This window comes from Cydia strobilella, chromosome 11 (genome assembly GCF_947568885.1).
Source record: "Cydia strobilella chromosome 11, ilCydStro3.1, whole genome shotgun sequence".
NCBI classification, from domain to species: Eukaryota; Metazoa; Arthropoda; class Insecta; order Lepidoptera; family Tortricidae; genus Cydia; species Cydia strobilella.
This window is the reverse complement of record NC_086051.1, coordinates 8502065-8520399: the sequence shown is the minus strand read 5'-3', so window position 1 is coordinate 8520399 and position 18335 is coordinate 8502065. Positions and strand designations below refer to the sequence as shown.

At 37.7% G+C, this 18335-nt stretch overlaps 3 protein-coding genes across 3 annotated transcripts in view; 2 read left to right on the top strand and 1 right to left on the bottom strand.

Moving 5' to 3' along the window:
* The window catches only part of LOC134745477 (lysosomal cholesterol signaling protein), a 31540-nt gene extending 20985 nt beyond the window's left edge, over positions 1 to 10555 (top strand). The window contains exons 13-15 of the mRNA XM_063679517.1: positions 240 to 415; positions 3379 to 3504; positions 5540 to 10555. Of these exons, the coding sequence (XP_063535587.1) occupies positions 240 to 415; positions 3379 to 3504; positions 5540 to 5732 (495 nt within the window). The 3' untranslated portion in view covers positions 5733 to 10555. The remainder of the gene's footprint in view (positions 1 to 239; positions 416 to 3378; positions 3505 to 5539) is intronic.
* A 183-nt stretch (positions 10556 to 10738) lies between these two features.
* Positions 10739 to 12457, bottom strand: LOC134745475 (DNA-directed RNA polymerase III subunit RPC8). The gene is made up of 4 exons (XM_063679516.1): positions 12258 to 12457; positions 11989 to 12172; positions 11140 to 11280; positions 10739 to 10959 (listed from the first exon to the last, which is right to left on the bottom strand). The coding sequence occupies exons 1-4, from the start codon at positions 12366 to 12368 to the stop codon at positions 10751 to 10753; spliced, it is 645 nt and encodes a 214-aa protein (XP_063535586.1). The 5' UTR covers positions 12369 to 12457; the 3' UTR covers positions 10739 to 10750.
* A 547-nt stretch (positions 12458 to 13004) lies between these two features.
* Positions 13005 to 17803, top strand: LOC134745142 (DNA polymerase delta subunit 2). The gene is made up of 8 exons (XM_063679117.1): positions 13005 to 13493; positions 13647 to 13768; positions 14323 to 14416; positions 14860 to 15011; positions 15543 to 15719; positions 16010 to 16081; positions 17313 to 17549; positions 17644 to 17803. The coding sequence occupies exons 1-8, from the start codon at positions 13129 to 13131 to the stop codon at positions 17754 to 17756; spliced, it is 1332 nt and encodes a 443-aa protein (XP_063535187.1). The 5' UTR covers positions 13005 to 13128; the 3' UTR covers positions 17757 to 17803.
* The last annotated feature ends 532 nt before the right edge of the window (positions 17804 to 18335 follow it).

Sequence of the window (18335 nt, the reverse complement as noted above, 5' to 3'; positions counted from 1 at the left end):
GCATACGGCTCGCCTGATGGTAAGCAGTCTCCGTATTCTATGGACGCCTGCAACTCCAGAGGTGTTACATGCGCGTTGCCGACCGTAACACTCTGCACCCTCGTTGAGCTCTGGCAACCTTCCTCACCGGCAGGAACACAACACTATGAGTATGTTCGGAATGACACAAAGTCACTACCCAGGAGACGTAATAATAGCAAAGAGTAAAAAAAGTTAATCTACCTGTGCTTTTGTTTCAGGGGATAACATACACGACCTGGCGTATGATGCAAAAAGACGAAAGCGGGGTGTTCATCGAGATCGAGTTCCTGGACATCGCCATCACGTACGGGCAGGCGCTCATCATGTTCGTGCTGTTCGGGTTAGACCCCGAGGAGATGATCATACCGGCTGTCGGATACTTTAAGAAGAAGTGGTGAGTCTTGTTTGTGTTATTTCAGTGCGTTTTTCAACCTTTCTGCCTGACGCGATCGCCTCAGAAAGTAATAGCGATAGTGACCCCCAACCCTCTGCTGTTAAAAACCTGTACCTAATAGTTTTTTCTTTTATATGGCGCTCTCGCTACCCGCTACCTCCAGGTGGTTGATTAACACTGTTTATAGCAAATTGACCTTTACTATATAAATAATGTTATGATGTGTATTTTTAGGGTTCCGTACCTCAAAAGGAAAAAACGGAATCCTTATAGGATCACTCCTGTGTCTGTCTGTCTGTCTGTCCGTTTGTCACAGCCTATTTTCTCCGAAACTACTGGACCAATTAAGTTGAAATTTGGTATACATATGTAAGTTTGTGACCCAAAGACGGACATGTAACATAAACAAATGAATTATAAACACGGGGCCACTTTCGGGGGGTAAATGAGAAAATTAAAAAATAATGTTTTTCAAAATATCAAATGAAAGAGCTCATTGTGAGAATCTCGAATATATATTTTTTATACTTTTAGGATAAACAGTTTAGAAGTTATTCAAGAAAATATGCAAAAAATTACCATTCCCTCCCCTTTATCTCCGAAACTACTGAGTCTAAAATTATGAAAAAAATACACAAAATAGATCTTTACCTATAGATTACAGGAAAACCTATTAGAAATGTGCAGTCAAGCGTGAGTCGGACTTAATTACTTAGTTTTTGATCCGACCCCTACGGGTTTTTTAAAGACATTTCACTCACGTTTCACATAATAAATACATTATTTACGGAACCCTTGGAACGCGAGTCCGACTCGCACTTGTTTAATACAAAATAAAGTAGTATTTTCAAGATAATTGTGCCATTTTCAACCAAAAGGGTACTTATTGTCGCTTGTCAGTAAGGCGCTACCTTTTGGTTGATAACGTCACAATTAAAAAACTTACTACTAAAAAATCGGCTTTTGATAAAAAATAAAATTTACCTATTTCTTTTTTTAATACTACGTCGGTGGCAAACAAGCACACGGCCCGCCTGATGGTAAGCAGTCACCGTAGCCTATGGACGCCTGCAACACCAGATATATTACAATTACCAGCGCGTTGCCGACCCTTTAAAAACCTGTACACTTCTTTTTTGAAGAACCCTATACTGTAGGCCCTCGGGAAAACCTCGGCAGGGAGCTCATTTCACAGCCGAAGCGTCCGCGGGAGAAAATTCCTCTTAAATCGAACAGTACGCGACCATTTAGGTTCTAGGGTGTGAGGATGAACACCCTTTTTTTAACCGACTTCAAGATTTCAAAAGGTTCTCAATTCGGTTGTGTTTTTTTTTTAAATGTTTATTACTCCATAACTCCGTAATTTCTGGACCGATTTTGATATTTTTTTTTTATTGTAAGTATATATACAGATTGGTCCCGTTTTTGTCAAAACGCAGTTCTGATGATGGGATCCATGAGTAATCGATGGAACTCCTCAAATGTTAAAGGCTTAATATAGTGATTTTAGTATTTTTATCAACAAATGAAGCATTTACATTTAAAAAAGTGACATTTGATGAAGTGGAACTGCTGATGATGATCAGAACGGAACTCTTCAATGACGCATAGTTCACGTTTGGCGATTTGCCCTCTTCGTTATGTTTGTTAAGCAAGTTAGGTTTCAAGACACATTTTTGTCAAGCTCGAGATCTGATGATGGGATCCATCAGGAATCGAGGGAACTCCTCAAATGTGAAAGGCCTACATATAGTGATTTTTGTATTTTCATAAACAAACCCAGCATTTTCATTTAAAAAAGTGACATTTGATGAAGTGGAATTGCTGATGATAATCAGAATGGAACTCTTAAATGACGCATAGTTTACGTTTGGCGATTTGTTCTCTTCGTTATGGACCCAGACCCATACTTGGACCCGGACTTGGACTTGGACTCGGACCCGGGTCTGGACATGGACCCCAACTCGGACCTGGACCCAGACCGAACTCGGGCCCAAACATGGACCCGGACAGCCGGACACGGACCCGGTCCCGGAAAGTGGGTTAGGTGGGTGGGTGTGTTTGAACTGCGATTCTCACAGAACAGAACTTCTATCAGAAAAGTAGGTTAGGTTAGAACTGTGTCCCTTATAGAAACGAAATGCTATCAGAAAAGTGGGTTAGGTTAGGTTAGAACTGCGACCCTTACAGAAACGAAATGCTTCTAGAAAAGTGGGTGGTTTTACCTCCTTTTCTACATAATAAGGCAAAAGATGCTGTCTTTTTCATTTCATTGTCTGGAATCTAAGAGTGCACCATAAACAATAAGTAATTTTTCAACGGCATCCCCCATTGAAGTCGGGTTTTTTATCTTAAAAATTATTTGTTTTTATTACGGAGTGGGAATGCACTTACGCACGGTGTGTGGGACTCGCCGCTCCTTTTCCCTCTCTAGGGCCCTACCCCACTCCGGCGTTTCACCCTCTTTGCCGTTCGTGAGGGCGCACTGGGATCGATAACATTCTACCACGGCGCCCTCCGGCAGCCCCGGATTAGGGTATTTGACTGTATTTAAAATAAATTATTTTACAGCATGCAAGAAATAAAGCACCAGAAGATTAAAAGAGAAACGTAGACAGTGGTTATTTTTAGACACAATTTCTACTTTAAAACCCGTATAAAACTATAAAGAGTAGGTAATTTGATTGTGACGTCACATGCTAGTGTTCCTGACGTCCATGCTAAAGAAACTGATTTGACTAGTAGTCAAATACCCTATGGAGGGGGTATCAGAATCGCTGCACCCTGCCGATGGCGAGCGGTGCGGTGATAGAAAGCGGCCGTTGGCAACATGTCAAAAAATTCTTCAGAGCACAGCAGCCCATTGCACAAGCGGTAGTCTTTTCTTTTGTGTGGTAAATTTAAAAATGGGACGCAAAAATTACTTTATTACCTAATGTTAATCAATATTTTGTTCAACTCAGGCACGGCGCTGACACGGTCGTGCTACCTTCAGTCGAAGATCTCAGCTTCGAAACCAAACACGTCTGCGACCAGTTCATAATGCACCATCTCGACCGCTGCAAGGAAGCCATTGCCAAAGATACCAGGTACATATATTTATACTAACGCAGGCGTTGACACGGTCGTGTTACCTTCAGTCTAGGATCTCAGCTTCGAAACCAAACACGTCTGCGACCAGTTCATAATGCACCATCTCGACCGCTGCAAGGAAGCCATTGCCAAAGATACCAGGTACATATATTTATACTAACGCAGGCGTTGACACGGTCGTGTTACCTTCAGTCTAGGATCTCAGCTTCGAAACCAAACACGTCTGCGACCAGTTCATAATGCACCATCTCGACCGCTGCAAGGAATCCATTGCCAAAGATACCAGGTACATATATTTATACTAACGCAGGCGTTGACACGGTCGTGTTACCTTCAGTCTAGGATCTCAGCTTCGAAACCAAACACGTCTGCGACCAGTCCATAATGCACCATCTCGGCTGCTACAAGAAAGCTATCGCTAAAGTCACTTCAGGTACATAAGCCAGACGACGCAACGGAGCCACGCTGTTATGTCGTCGCCCAAATCTTAAATACTTAAATTTTTGTGTTTTCTCGTAGGGTATTGTATCTTTGTATTTTTATTTGTTTTGTAGTTCGCAGTGCCTTGTATTACTAAATACTGTAATGCTGTGTAACTAATTTGAATAATAATAAAAAAAAAAGTTTATACTAACGCAGGCGTTGACACGGCCGTGCTACCGTTAGTTGAGGATCTCTCGAAACGAAACACGTCTGCGACCAGTTTTTAAAAGAGATAATTACATTGATGCTCAGAAATCAAGATCATATTTTGAACGATAATACATTTGATAGTATTGCCTTTGTTTAACTCTCGTATCGGTTTTGGATCACAACCCTATTTTCTTACGACTTCCGTGATATTTAGGGCAACACTAAGAGTCCATTTCCGGTAGCCATAAGCCATAACTCGTTCTCGTTACTTTCGGAGAGAACTCACGTTGTCCTGTGCTCCGTTGTCGAAAACTAACTTAAAGTCGCTCTTTAGCCTTAACCAAGTATAGAATAGTATAAAATCAGTGCCAATCACATGTGTGTTGTGGAAAAGTACAAAGCTAAGCTCGTAGGCTGGTCCAGGTAGAGGGTAATTCGGTAAGACAGCTGCACGACATTCCTAGACACCAGAGCCGCCCAAAGCTAGCCTTCTTCTCAGCAAACCTCGGATTAAAGGTATGTGATTTGTGCACTTTCGATTCATATTTACTTGTTCCGCGAGTTTCTTATTGGAATATAGTATAAACGTGTGTGTCAAATTCGTATAAACATTTTTAGCAAATACAGTCCATTAAAACCAAATTTTATCGTTATTGCATCCAAAAACAGCCTTATATTTTCTTTAACTCATTTTCCTCCGCAAAGGCAGTGGTAATGACTCCGTTAAAGCGAAATCTAGATTATGAATTCTCCCATAACTTGTTTCATTAATGGTATCAATCGATCAGATTAGTTTTTAGGATCAAATGTCTATATGGGACCCATTGCGTTAAAGCAATACAAAAGTCAGAAATGATAGTCCAAGTCCGACGTCGACGACGTCGTTCTTCACTCGCGAAACGCTCCTAACAAAACGATAAGTGAACGTGACGTCAAGGTCACCGAGAGCCCATTTTGAAGTATGGACAAAAGTAAATTGCGTTTTTGTCGGTGAAATATTGCGTTTATGTATATAGTTGCTATATAATCTTTTTTTGGATAAAATGTAAGGAATCGAATGGTACCCTTACTTTTTTCCTAAAAAAAATTACATTTTGAAACTTTTAGGGCCTGTATTTTTGTATCATTTTCATATAATTATTATCTTAAAACTTAAATACGCGATTACGTCCCGTTTTACAATTTAATAATAATACTATTTTACTAGATTTATAGTCGGTCTAGTAAATCTTGTCAGTAGAAAAAGGTGGCAAATTTAAAAAAATGTAGGCGCTAAGGGAAATCGTCCCATAGAAAATTTGAATTTCGCGCCTTTTTCTACTGACAAGATTTGCTTGACCAACCATAGTTATAAAATGGAACATGTCATCAGTATCCGTATCCGTATCCGTATCGTAGGTGGCGCATGCGCACATACCGCGCCGTGTTCCGCGGCTCGTGCCTGGTGCGCTGGCTGCTGAGCTGCGGGCTGGCCAAGGACGAGGCGGAGGCCGTCGCCTACGGCCGCCATCTGCTCGACGGCCGCCTCATCGCGCACCTCCACAACAACCACCACTTCACCAACTCGCCGCTATTATACACCTTCAAATAAACTAAACAGTAAACATTATATACTATACTACGAATTATCTCTAATGATTTTTTCGCCCAAACCCTAAGCTGTTAAACAAAAGGCATGGTTTCTTTTGTGCGCCGCGGTGGCTACGTCGTTTCTCATCAGTGAAAAGGATCACGCCCGTTTAAAAGGCAATTTTAGCGTTCTACTTTTATGGTTCAAATTCAAATAACAGCAATCGGAGTTAACACGTTTGGGTAATGTACGACGACAGGTAAGAATATTCGGAGATGTGTAGCACGCTAAAATTGCATTTAAAACGGGCGTGATCATTTTCACTAATGAGAAATGAGGTAGCCATCGCGGTGCACAAAAGAAACAATGCCTTTTGTTTAAAGGTTTGGGCGAAATAATCATTTGAGATAATTCATACTATACCAAAGATTTATTGATTGTACTTTGTAACTAAAGAATAAAGTAAGAAAAAACGTGCCGCCATTAAACTATTATTACTAGGTACAGAGCCGGCACAGAAACCCAGTATTTGCGCCATGAGTTGTTGCCGGCCGACAACTAACTATGGAAGCGGAGCGTGAATCTCGCGACCTCAAAGCGTAAGCGCCATGAATTTCACGGCACTTACGTTTTGGTCGCGTGGTTCACGCCCCGCTCCCCTCGCCTACAGGTTGCGATTGCGACAATTTAATTGTTTGATATGGCTTCTCTATATGGACTATATGGAGTAATATTAACTCAATGCGTGCCCGCCTAGTTTAACAGCCGTAACGGATGGCGCTGTATTGCGCCATATGTTTAATGGCCACTGAATGAGGTTGGCCGGTATTTTACAGATGGCGCCGGCATAGGTTTTACCTGTCAATTTTACGAAAAGTTTCTAATGCTTGTTTTTTATTTTAATTTTATAAGAAGCCAAATCTCATAGAACAATAAGAACAAAACTAAAGACAGATAAAACCTACGCTGGCGCCCTCAATTTGTCAGTTGCCAACTTTTGACAATCAAAGGTACCGAATAATGCACGGAGTTAATTGTACAGCACTATCCGCCATCTCCGTTAGAGTTAGACGAAAATATCTCTGCAACGATTTTGGCAGCACAGACTGTGCAAGTACGTGTTATTTATACGTCATAATTTCATAGAAGTTTGACGTTTAAAATAACAATCACACAATCAAAATCGCTGCAGACTTGTCTTGGTCTAACTCTAGCTGTCGAATTCGAAGTACGAAAATATCTTAGACTTCATATCTTACACAATCAATAAATATTTGCGTATACCAAAGATAGACTAAATAATAAGATGCGTAAAGAAGTGCATAATGTATATTACGGGATAACTTATCTTCGTTGTTAAAACCTCATGTGAACACTTAAGTAACTCTTTATTGTATTCCTTAACGTTTGGCAACCTACATAGTTCCCACAAAGCATATGGCGCCGTACTTACTTTAGTTCCTAAAGCGGCTAAAAACGTTTGCACTATAGGTACTTTACGCATCATAATATTACTTATCAAAAACCTTATAATCCGTTTTTATTTTGTTCGCGCGAAATTTTTTCGCTCTTTATTTTCATTTTACAAGTGGCATCATATGGCCAATGTAACTGGGTGTTAAGGTAGTATAATCGAGCCAGTTGTAATAGTTAATTCATAAAATGAACCTACCTACATAAATAGGAATTAAGTTTTAATTAAATAGCACAAATTATTAATTTTTAATATTTTTATATTTATGAAAATAGAATGTTTAAGAATTAATTTTATATAACGATGAATCACCTTAAGGGTATTTTATGGCCTTTTTGGATAGGCACAATGTCTGCGGTTGGGTTCATAATAGTCATACCTACCTAGAGGATAAAGTGGTAAGTTTCAAGTACCTATCTCAAAGATCTTTCATATATTCATATTGTAGTTAATACAGTGTAATTTATCACGCTGTTATACTTGCCTATTTGTTAAGTACAGGTCGGTTCACCAAAGCTGACAGAAAGACTATAATCCCGTCAAAAGAGGAGCCTCAAGTTTTTTGGCACGGCAACGTCAAACTTATGTTACCGATTAAGACCACGGCAGACTCCAACGCAAGGAAGAATTTACGTACCTACCGACATAACAAAATCACTTTAGCTTTGGTGAATCAATCTTTAACTCATACGTTTTATGCCTGTTCAGAGTTGTTGGTTGGCCTTTGAGGTGGTCGTAAACGTATTATGCTTGTTACAATAAAGCAGGGATGTTGCGAATATTCGCATCCGCAACCGCAGAACTTCCGCATTATTTTCAACATCCGCATAAAATCGATGCGGAGCTTAATGCGGATGCGGATGTGCAACAGGTAGGTACAGGAACGTCTTAGCGGCGGCGTAAGTTCTAGGTAATTTCGACATTAGCCAAGTCTCGTTTCGTTTTTGTGATTCGTCGATCGAGCACGGACAGCGACAAGAAATGAAAAATTTGTTTTATTTGGACTTTAGTATAGTAACGCGATTGTGGGGCACGTATATTCTTGTTCAAATATTAAAATTTTCGTTTTTTTTAAATAAAAATTACTAAAGTGTAATAATTGACGTTTTATGTGCCTAATCTCGATGTGAGCCTAAAAATCCGCAACATCCCTGCAATAAAGTAGATTAGGTATATTATAAATAAAGTTTTGATCTCCGATTGTATGCTGGGTACAACAGCGTCACATTATAACGTTACGTTGCATGTAGCTTACGGCGTAAGCCGGCCACCGATGCCTATGAGTAGGTTCCACAATGTTATGATTACGTCAACAAAAAAAAACTTAAAGCTAAAGGTAATTAATGCAAAAAAGTAAAACTAAATTATAACAAACACAATATTACCCCCCACTCTGATTATCCCCCGGACCAAATGTGCCAAAAATACTGGCGGCATTACCTCGCTGAATGGCCAGGGATATCTTTTGGACGAGGAAAGAACCAGAGCGAGGGTCGCCGCCCCTTTCTCTTAAGCGTCGCCCTATATCCTTAATAAAGGCTTTGGCCTCGGCACACCAAGGTCCAGCCGTCTCGACGGCAAACGGGACAAAATCATACACCTGTTCAAGGTTCGCGTACTTGCTATGCTTGAACCTAGATGAGTCTTAATTTATTATTTGATGCTTGAATAGGTAGCAAAAAGTGAGAACTAGTTATGTAAAACTTTTAGTTTTTATAATATAAATTAACCAACAAAATGTGATATCATGACCAGTTACCAATTTGATTCCAAGCAAATGACAGTTTTAATATCCCTTACTAACCACTAAAGTAAGTAAAACATTTGCGAGAAGAATCTACGTTAATATCGTAATCAAATCATTATATGCATACATATAAGAAATATATTTAATATATCTAATAATGATATTCGAATATAATAATTAATAAATATATCATTGTCTGGCCGCCTTTACAGTACATATTGTCTTTGAAAATGAAATAAAGCCTAAGATTAGATTGGACCTACGTTTTTTCATAGCCTAGCTAGAGTAGATTTACATTAGACCACAAAAAATACTGATTTATATAATGTAAGAATCAATGAGCTGCAAGATCAAAAATACCCACAATTGTTTTAATAGTCAAATGCAACCCTAATAGTCAAAAGACAGTATTTTATTTATAGCATCTCATGTTAATACATAGTAACTGCATAGATGAGTCTTAAATTATTATTTGATGCTTGAATAGGTAGCAAAAAGTGAGAACTAGTTATGTAAAACTTTTAGTTTTTATAATATAAACTATAAACTGCTGGGCAAAGGCCTCTGCCCTTGATCTTCAGGGACACTATAACGGGCTAAGGATATATATATATATAAACTATTTTACTTTAATTGTATGAATTAATGTATTTTACCATTCCATACTCAAATCGAATTTTACTGTATTGGGAGAACATTGCGGCACTTACAACCACCTTACAACTATGTTTTATGCACCATATTGTTTGCGTTAAAATTAATTAACATTTGCATGTTGTCATCATTGTTATAATATAAGTACTTAAAAAAATATACACATATTTTTGATGTTGACTTTACCTAGTTCATGCTTTCAAACGTTCAATATATTTTTTAACGAATTAAATCTTCTGTAGTGCCTGTGTAAGAATAGGCCGCCACTTCATACAGAGCAGGGTTTCCCAACCGTTTAGGCATCACTATGTTGTAAAAAATAAATTACTGTGCCCCATTCTCTACCATTTCACGGCACTCGCCAAATCGCTACGCCCCCTAGATAGCCGTCCATTCGTTGGGAACTGCAATACACTGGATGATTTGTATTGTCAGATTGTCACTAGCAAATGTAACTCTTATAGAAAACAATTGATTTGCACGCGCTAATATTCTTGCGACAAGAGTTGTATAATCATTTTGGACTATATATAATAGCTCTGAGGATTGTATACCATTGTATATATTATAATTTTAATCAGGTCTCATAGTATAATGGAATAGACAGTATCCAGTGAAATTAACATTCATACCTACTGTCACAGTAGGTATGATTGTTTATTTCACTGGATATCATGTTTTATTTGATGTTGCTTTGCAACTGTAATGTATGAGTATAGGTTGTTTTATTTCAGCAGAATAAAATGTTTTTCACATCATATAAGAACAAAATTTAGAAATATTTACTTATTTATTTATTAAGTGATGTCTGAAGCTTGTTGTGATGTTTAAGTAAATGCATGTTTCTAGTTAAATATACAATATCACTATTACAAATACACATGTATTGTAAAATATTATTGTTGTTGTATTTTGAAGAGCAAATATAAAATGTAAAAAAAAGAAATTGAATAAATATTGTTGCAATCACTACTTGTCTAATTGTTTATTTACTAGCATTTTCAAATTTTATTTGTATTTGTTGTAATTTGCTTTATCAAACCCTGTTTTATACCCTCGAATATACACACATTGGTCAAAAAATGTAAGTTTACAGAATGTCAAATAGTAAGATCAGAATCAAGATCAGGGAGCCATGAAACAAAAAAATACATAAATAATAGTTTATTCCTGATTTTCTTCTTCATTCTCATCACCATCGTCATCGGCTTCAGGGGCTTCCCACCATGTTAGCAGGCCGAGTCCTGGTTCATTAATTCCACCAACTATTCTGTAAGGAGCCACAGTTTGGACAGGGCAGTCTGATCCTGGGGGTCCAGTTGGCAAGCTCTCTTCAAATGCTTCACTTGTTACCCTAAACCTGACGGTTTCACCTGCAGATCAACAAAAAAAACAGTATTAATCAATTTTGAGGTTGAAAGAAATTTACATAACAGTATAGTTACAGAATCTACTCTAACATTGGTCACCTCCCGCATATGTATTTTGCTTCTTTGGTGGCATTATATTTGGGTGGGTGGCCTATGTTAGGGCCAGTTTGCCTATAACAATACCTGCATCCATAAAAAGGTCATGTTTTTCTCCATCTTCCTTAGGGTACTCCCATACCCAAGCTTGCTCAGTCTCATCAAATCTGGATGGGTGCTGCAGAGCATTTACAGGTATCAACACATCATCAAAAAATCCTAATGTAACTGAAATATAATTAAAAATTTTAAAACATTTTTAATTAGTCATAAAACAGTTAAGGTTTCAGTATTATGATTTTTTCATTTATTTCTGTTTTTTGATACAAAAGTTACCAACAAAGCTCAATAATCCAGTAACTTTGTTGACTTTTGTATAGGGGTTTGTTTGCTTCAAATCCGGTAGTTCTGATATTTTGCAGACTTGTTTATGATGTTGGCCCAATAAAAATATTATATGAAAATGATATATAACTTGCCCTAGTTGCTAAGAGAAGAAAGAAATATAGAATAGATTGGACCTGGGGAGCCGACCCATCTACAGAGACAATTCTAGTTTCATATTGTAGAAAATTTAGTCTACTTTAAAAACGCTCTGAGAAGGTACTTTTAAAAACTAGTCCTTTAGGGTTATAATTGCCAAAATAATAAAAAAAACGAAATTTTCGCAGGTTTTTCGATTTTTGATAAGGTTGCGTTCAGCGCTCAAGGTGTCAAACTTGGATTATTTATTGAGCCAACATCATAAACAAGTCTGGAAAAAATCAGAACTACCGAATTTGACGTAAACGCCAAATGTATAAAGTTAATGTATTAAGTTCGCCTTTTGTACATTTGTATTTTCTTTTGTGCAATAAAGATTAAATAAATAAATAAATGTCATGGAAGTTTTCAATCGATCTAAATGATATTAATATAGTTCATGTTTCTATTTACCATGTACGCCTTCTCTACCACAGCTCCTAATTTTGCCTATCAGTATTTCTTCAATCATTGGCCTGAATACTATATACCTAAACTTGACTTCAGTATGTGAAGATCCATCTCCAGGAAAAATGTATGAATGTCCGATATGTGTGATATCAAACAGCGCTATACATAAGCCTACATTTAAAACAACCTGAAACAATTTTTAAATGTGAGTATGAAGGATTTTAATCATATTTAACTCGGTTTGTGAAGTTGCAGGGTATCATTTTCATTACCTTATTTGCTAATTTCCTATTAAGTAAAGTAGTAATAGATTCTGATAAATTTTGATGAAAATGTTCGGGCGTAACCCGTATGACATCTTTCATTTCCGCTATAACAAACATTTTAATTGAAATTTATTAGAAACATCGGCACCGACGATAAATGAAGAACACAAACACATGCGTTTGACTTTGACGTAACGTTGATTGACACTGACAAATAGATAGTGATGGAGCCATGATGGAACTGATGGAATGGAAAACCAAAGAGTATAATAGTAAACCTCACTTTACTCTTTGGACTTTGGAGTAAACCTCTACCTTCCATATTTACGGAACCCCTTTTACTCAGTAAGTTATTTGAGTCATTTTTAAACAAGCCGACATTTATTTGACATTTGTCAAACAAAAGGCTCCTATCCAATATTATACTACTCTTTGCTCCTATCGCCCATGGAGACTATATAAAGGAGCCAAATCTCTATGTATGAAAAGTGTCCATCAAAAAACAGTAATTAGGCGGCGCCACCATACACCGAAATACTACCAAACACAACCTACGTAAGTTGGTCGGGTTATTTGTTGCCTTATATGGTTCATGTTATACTCATGTCCCAGAGCCTAACTAGCGCCACCGGAGAGATTAGGAACTATTATTTAAAGCTGAAAGCGGTCACTTTTGCAACAATTCTGCCATAAGAGATTGGCATCCTTTCTATACCATCCATACTATCGCCTATGAAAGGCGCGAAGTTAAGAAGAGCCCTCAACTCCTAATGTCATTCATTGTCCTGTCGTAAAAATCGTTGATGATTATTCGTAAAATCTAATATTTGCTAGTTGTGCTACAATTTATTGTATTCATATCAAACAAGAGATAAATATGTTATTTAAAACGGAATCAGATAAATGCAATGCAAAACTTGAGACGATATTTCAACCATTGGAATTAGAGAGACAGAATGTGGAATATAAGGATTGCTCAAAACGATTTTATGAAGTTTCCAGGGATTTCTCAAAACAATTTGCCCATATTTACTCTGCTAGACTTAACACATTTAGAAATATCTTAGAGCCAGTGATATATAAGAAGTGGACTAACAAGTACAAGATACTGAAACTTTGCGATTTGCGTGAAAAAAATACTACTTGTGTAATTATTGGAACACTGTTTAAACTCCAGGAATTAAAGCCCAGTATACTAAAACAACTTTCAGATCAATTAGAAATCATTCCTCAGCCACCAAGGTATGAATTGCCCTTGTAATGCCCCTAGCTGTATGAGTGTAAATCATTCATAAAGTGGGTAGGCACATTTGCAGCTTGCTGTACTTATAATAAAATTATAAGGATTATTTAGTGTTTTGTGAATTTGTGTTATTTTTAATGTTGTATTTGCAGAACCCACTTTGTTCATGAAACAGATACCGTAGTACTGGAAGACGAGCTGCAAAGAATCAAATTAGTTGGAGACTGTATTGATGTGCATCAAGTAGTTACAGGGGTTGTCTGTGCAGTATTAGGCAAGTATTTTTAATTTGTGGAATAATATATATTTTTTTATAATTCTATGAGTGGTCCATGACAGACCCCAATGGAAAGAGCTGGAGGAGGCCTTTTGGCAAGCGGCACACTGGCAAGGGCTTAATAGATGCATAGACAGGTCTATGAAGTTAATAGATGCAACAAATATATATATATATATATATATATATATATATATATATATATATATATATATATATATATATATATATATATATAACGATACAACTGCGAAAAATAGGAAATTCGCAATGAGTGGTGATAAATTAAAACACGACCAAACCGAAGTTGCATATTACCTATTTGCAAATGTATCATACAACGTTTTACAATACATTTACAATGAGCTTTTTATGGCACTAGTGTACTGTAAATAAATTTTCTTGTATTTGTAATGAAAGTAGGTCGTGTAAAAATCAAAGATGCTTTCACTTTTTACATTAGTCTGTTGTACACATCTTTGAAATTGTACAAACATGATTAAAAGATGTTTAGGGCAGGGATTTTAAAATTTGATAACACATTTTTGCAGGTGCTGAAGATGAAGATGGAATATTCACTATCAAAGATATTTGCTGGGCTGGCTGTAACATACAAAAACCCTTGCCAAAGTTGGACTCCGATAAGTATGACAATTTTACTACATAACACTTGCTAGGTTATATAACCTACTAAGACTATTAAGTTTCTTACAATCTGCATGGAGTTAGCTAACTACATACTAGACATTTCAATTCAATAGTCTAATTGCTATCAGATTAAATATAAAAATTGTCTATGTTGTCAAGAACATGTACAAGCTGAAAATCATATATGTACATGAGATACAGCCTGGTGACAGACAGACGGCGGAGTCTTAGTAATAGGGTCCCGTTTTTACCCTTTGGGTACGGAACCCTAAAAATGTAAAGAAACCTATTAGCATTACTCTTATTTAAGTGTCATCATTCGCATGCCTTTGTCCCAATTACTCTTATTTAAGTGTAGTACGGAAAATATAAATTTTATTTCCGTACTACACTTTCTGGTTTCTGGCTAGTCTTCCTTATCTCTCTGTTGATTCTTTCAGATACATTGTCCTAACTTCTGGTCTCAACATGGCAGGCAACTCACCGGAGCATCTGTTCTCACTGCACTTGTTGGTGGAGTGGATATCGGGCATGTCCGGGACTGCGCAGTATCAGGAACAACTCTCCAAGATAGTTCGAGTTGTTGTAGCTGGTATGTTAACATATTGATTAAGGGCAATGTGGGGAACATTGTTTATAAGGGAAGACTGTCTACTACCTCTTTTGTCACTTTTAACTCCTGCGTTTGTACACATACTCTACTTATAGAAGGTAATTTAAGGAAGGTCATTAAGCTCTTTCTTTCTGTGTCTTTGTGATGTACATACACACATATGCGATCTTTCCCTATGACAGTCTTCTCAGCATAAATTTTATATGCCAGTTTTCCCCACATTAACCTTATGAATATGCTTGGTAACAGATTGAACAGACATTATCAAATTTATAAAAATAAATTCTTGTACACTCAACCAATTTAATTCCTAGGCCACTACAGAACCTTGTTGCTTTAACTACTAGATACAATACATGCCTACATTTAAAACACATTGACTGTACATGTTCCAATGCTTCTAAAATGGCTTGCCAATACTATACTTCTAAAATATCTTTCAGCAACTGTTTTAAGTATATAATAGGTAGAGATATTTTAAAATATAAAGTACATGTTATGTCTTTTCAGGTGGATTATTTGTAAGCCAGTCCAGTGAGACAATGGTCACGGAGTCAAATGTAATCTCATCAGTGGAGTCCGTGGATGGTTTCTGTGCTGCTGTCAGTGCGGTGGCTCCTCTGGACCTCATGCCTGGATGCAAAGATCCTGCTGGAGTTATGCTGCCACAAAAACCTTTTCATTACTGTATGTAATTTTCTTGACAAACTTTTTTTCTCTATTGGTTTTGGCGAAGTTGGTGGTGGGGGAGATACAAATTGACGCCAACGCACGACTTGGTGAAAATATGAACTCGTGGGACGACATCTTCATACTATTTAGCAGCTGCCAACTGTCAAATAAGCAATATAGTATGTCCCACACCCACTAGGGCGGCGCCACAGTCATGCATGGAGCGAATATATATGTAATATCAATTTACCAATGCATTTTCTGTTTAAATGTCCAATTTCTAATATTGTAAATTTCTATTCCAGGCCTCTTCTCCAAAGCAATGGAATATAAATCATTCAATAGAGTATCCAACCCATATGAATGTGATGTTGCAGGTATTTTAACCATATATCAAAGAGAATTAAGTAGACAGAGTGCTCACTCCATACATCAGTTTTGTTACCAAAACGACTATTATTTTCGTAGTCGACATGTAGGGTCAAGTAGCGGAATTATCAGTACTGCTACTCGACAATAGATGGCGCGACGAACAGAAAGTCTAATGCTCAACGATTTTCAGCTAATATTATATACGGATTAACCGGAACTCTATTTTCAATTCCTTCTGCTTATAATATTAGTTGTAAATTGTTGAGCAATACACTTTTCGTCAGTCGCGACACAAGTGACATCTAGTGTCGAATGGCAGTATTGATAATTACGCTACTTGATGCTGGACTGATGTATGGAGTGAGCACTCTGTCTACTTATTTATTTATTTATTGATCAAATAAGTAACACAGCATTACAGTAAAACCAAGGCACTGAAAATAAAAGAAAGAAAAACAATACACATAAAAAAGAAATTAAGTAAACATTGGATTTGGGCGACGACGTAACAGCGTGGCTCCGTAGCGTCGTCTGACTGCGTAGGATTCGGCAGGTTGCCCCGGACCGGAACCGCCGAAACACCACACCCTTCGGCCAGAAGTCCGCGCTTGCGATGGTGTCCTGCAGCGGCCGCGGCACGCGCACCACAAATGAACTGACGTGCACATAGTGACGCGACTGTAGCTGGTGTACCCTCAGCGTGTAGCCAGTCTTCCGACGAATGTACGCCTTGTCGGCCACGGCGGAGTAATGTAGGCGTGTCACATAAAGCGCCTTACTCGGTGTCGCAACTTGTAGGCCAGAAAACTGGCTCCGCAGTGCCACACAGAGTCTTGCGTAAACTTTTCACCAGTGTAAATCCCTCCTTATCCACATCGGTGCGGGAGGACATCTCCTTAAGTGGAACCCGTGCTTCATACACCTTAACAGGCGCGTTGACCCGGTTGGCTGCGACAGGCTGACCGGCGACGTCGGCATATGCACGCTGATGTGACTTCGAGGTGATAAGGGGCGGTCGCACGCGCAAGGGGCGCTTACTTAATTATCTTTGCCTGGTGTCCTACATTGACCAACTTATATAATAAAATAAAATAAAAATAGCCTTTATACTGAAGTTTTGTAACACTGATAGTCTAACTACTTAAAAATATACCTTATTTTTCTCTGTACAATTATATATATATATATATATATATATATATATATACCAACTTATATACTTCATTTTTTTTTTAGGTTTTCTTTGCCTCGGTTCATCTGGCGAGCCAGTGAAGGACATCATGCGCTATAGCAAGCTTGATGATCCCCTGGAAGTGTTGAGGAAGACATTGCAGTGGCGCCACATGGCCCCAACCTGCCCGGACACAGTCCCGTGTACACCTTGTATAGACACGGACCCGTTTACTGTCTATAACTGTCCTGCCGTTTACTTTACTGGCAACTGCAATGAATTTGCCACGGACCTATATAAGGGTACTTTCAAATCAATCAGTATAAAAAAAATGTAAAATTTAATTGTATTTTTATTTCTAAAGGTCTAATATGCATATATGTATTTGTGTTTCAGGTGAAGATGGACAACATGTAAGACTTGTATGTATTCCGGATTTCAGCCTTACAAAAACAGTTGCAGTTGTTAACTTAGCTAATTTAGAATGTTATAGCATGTCATTTTCATAAGGTGTTGATCACATATTTTCTTTGTTATAATATAATGCATATTTACTGAATAACACCGCGTTTTATTGGACGGGTAAATTCATGGTAAAGTTATATGGTCCTACTTTGCTCCTTGGTGGGTAACTATGCCCCAATAAAAAAAATCGGCCAAGTGCGAGTCGGACTCGCGCACGAAGGGTTCCGTACCATTACTCAACAAAAAAAACACGTTTGTGGGAGCCCCACTTTAAATATTTATTTTATTCTGTTTTTATTAGTACTTATTTTGTTGTTATAGCGGCAACAGATATACATCATCTGTAAAGCTAGACCATGAAGTCTGCAACGATTTTGATAGCATACGCAGTGCAAGTGTTATATATACGTCATAATTTCATAGAAGTTTGACGTTTAAAATAACACTTGCACTGCGTGTGCTATCAATATCGTTGCAGACTTTTCTTGGTCTAACTCTAAAAATTTCAACTGTCTAGCCACTCTAGCCAAAGAGTATATAACCACTACGTTTATCTAGCTATCACGGTTCATGAGATACAGCCTGGTGACAGACAGAACAGACAGACAGTGGTCTTAGTAATA

Excerpts from the sequence above, each read along its gene's own strand:
- LOC134745475 (XM_063679516.1), bottom strand. The coding sequence starts at position 12,368 with ATGTTTGTTATAGCGGAAATGAAAGATGTCATACGGGTTACGCCCGAA. Across the intron at positions 12,173-12,257 it reads ATAGGAAATTAGCAAATAAG|GTTGTTTTAAATGTAGGCTT; the intron begins GTAATGAAAATG and ends AAATTGTTTCAG. Across the intron at positions 10,960-11,139 it reads TGACCTTTTTATGGATGCAG|GTGAAACCGTCAGGTTTAGG; the intron begins GTATTGTTATAG and ends GTTGATCTGCAG.
- LOC134745142 (XM_063679117.1), top strand. The coding sequence starts at position 13,129 with ATGTTATTTAAAACGGAATCAGATAAATGCAATGCAAAACTTGAGACG. Across the intron at positions 13,494-13,646 it reads ATCATTCCTCAGCCACCAAG|AACCCACTTTGTTCATGAAA; the intron begins GTATGAATTGCC and ends TTGTATTTGCAG. Across the intron at positions 15,720-16,009 it reads ACAAAAACCTTTTCATTACT|GCCTCTTCTCCAAAGCAATG; the intron begins GTATGTAATTTT and ends TTTCTATTCCAG.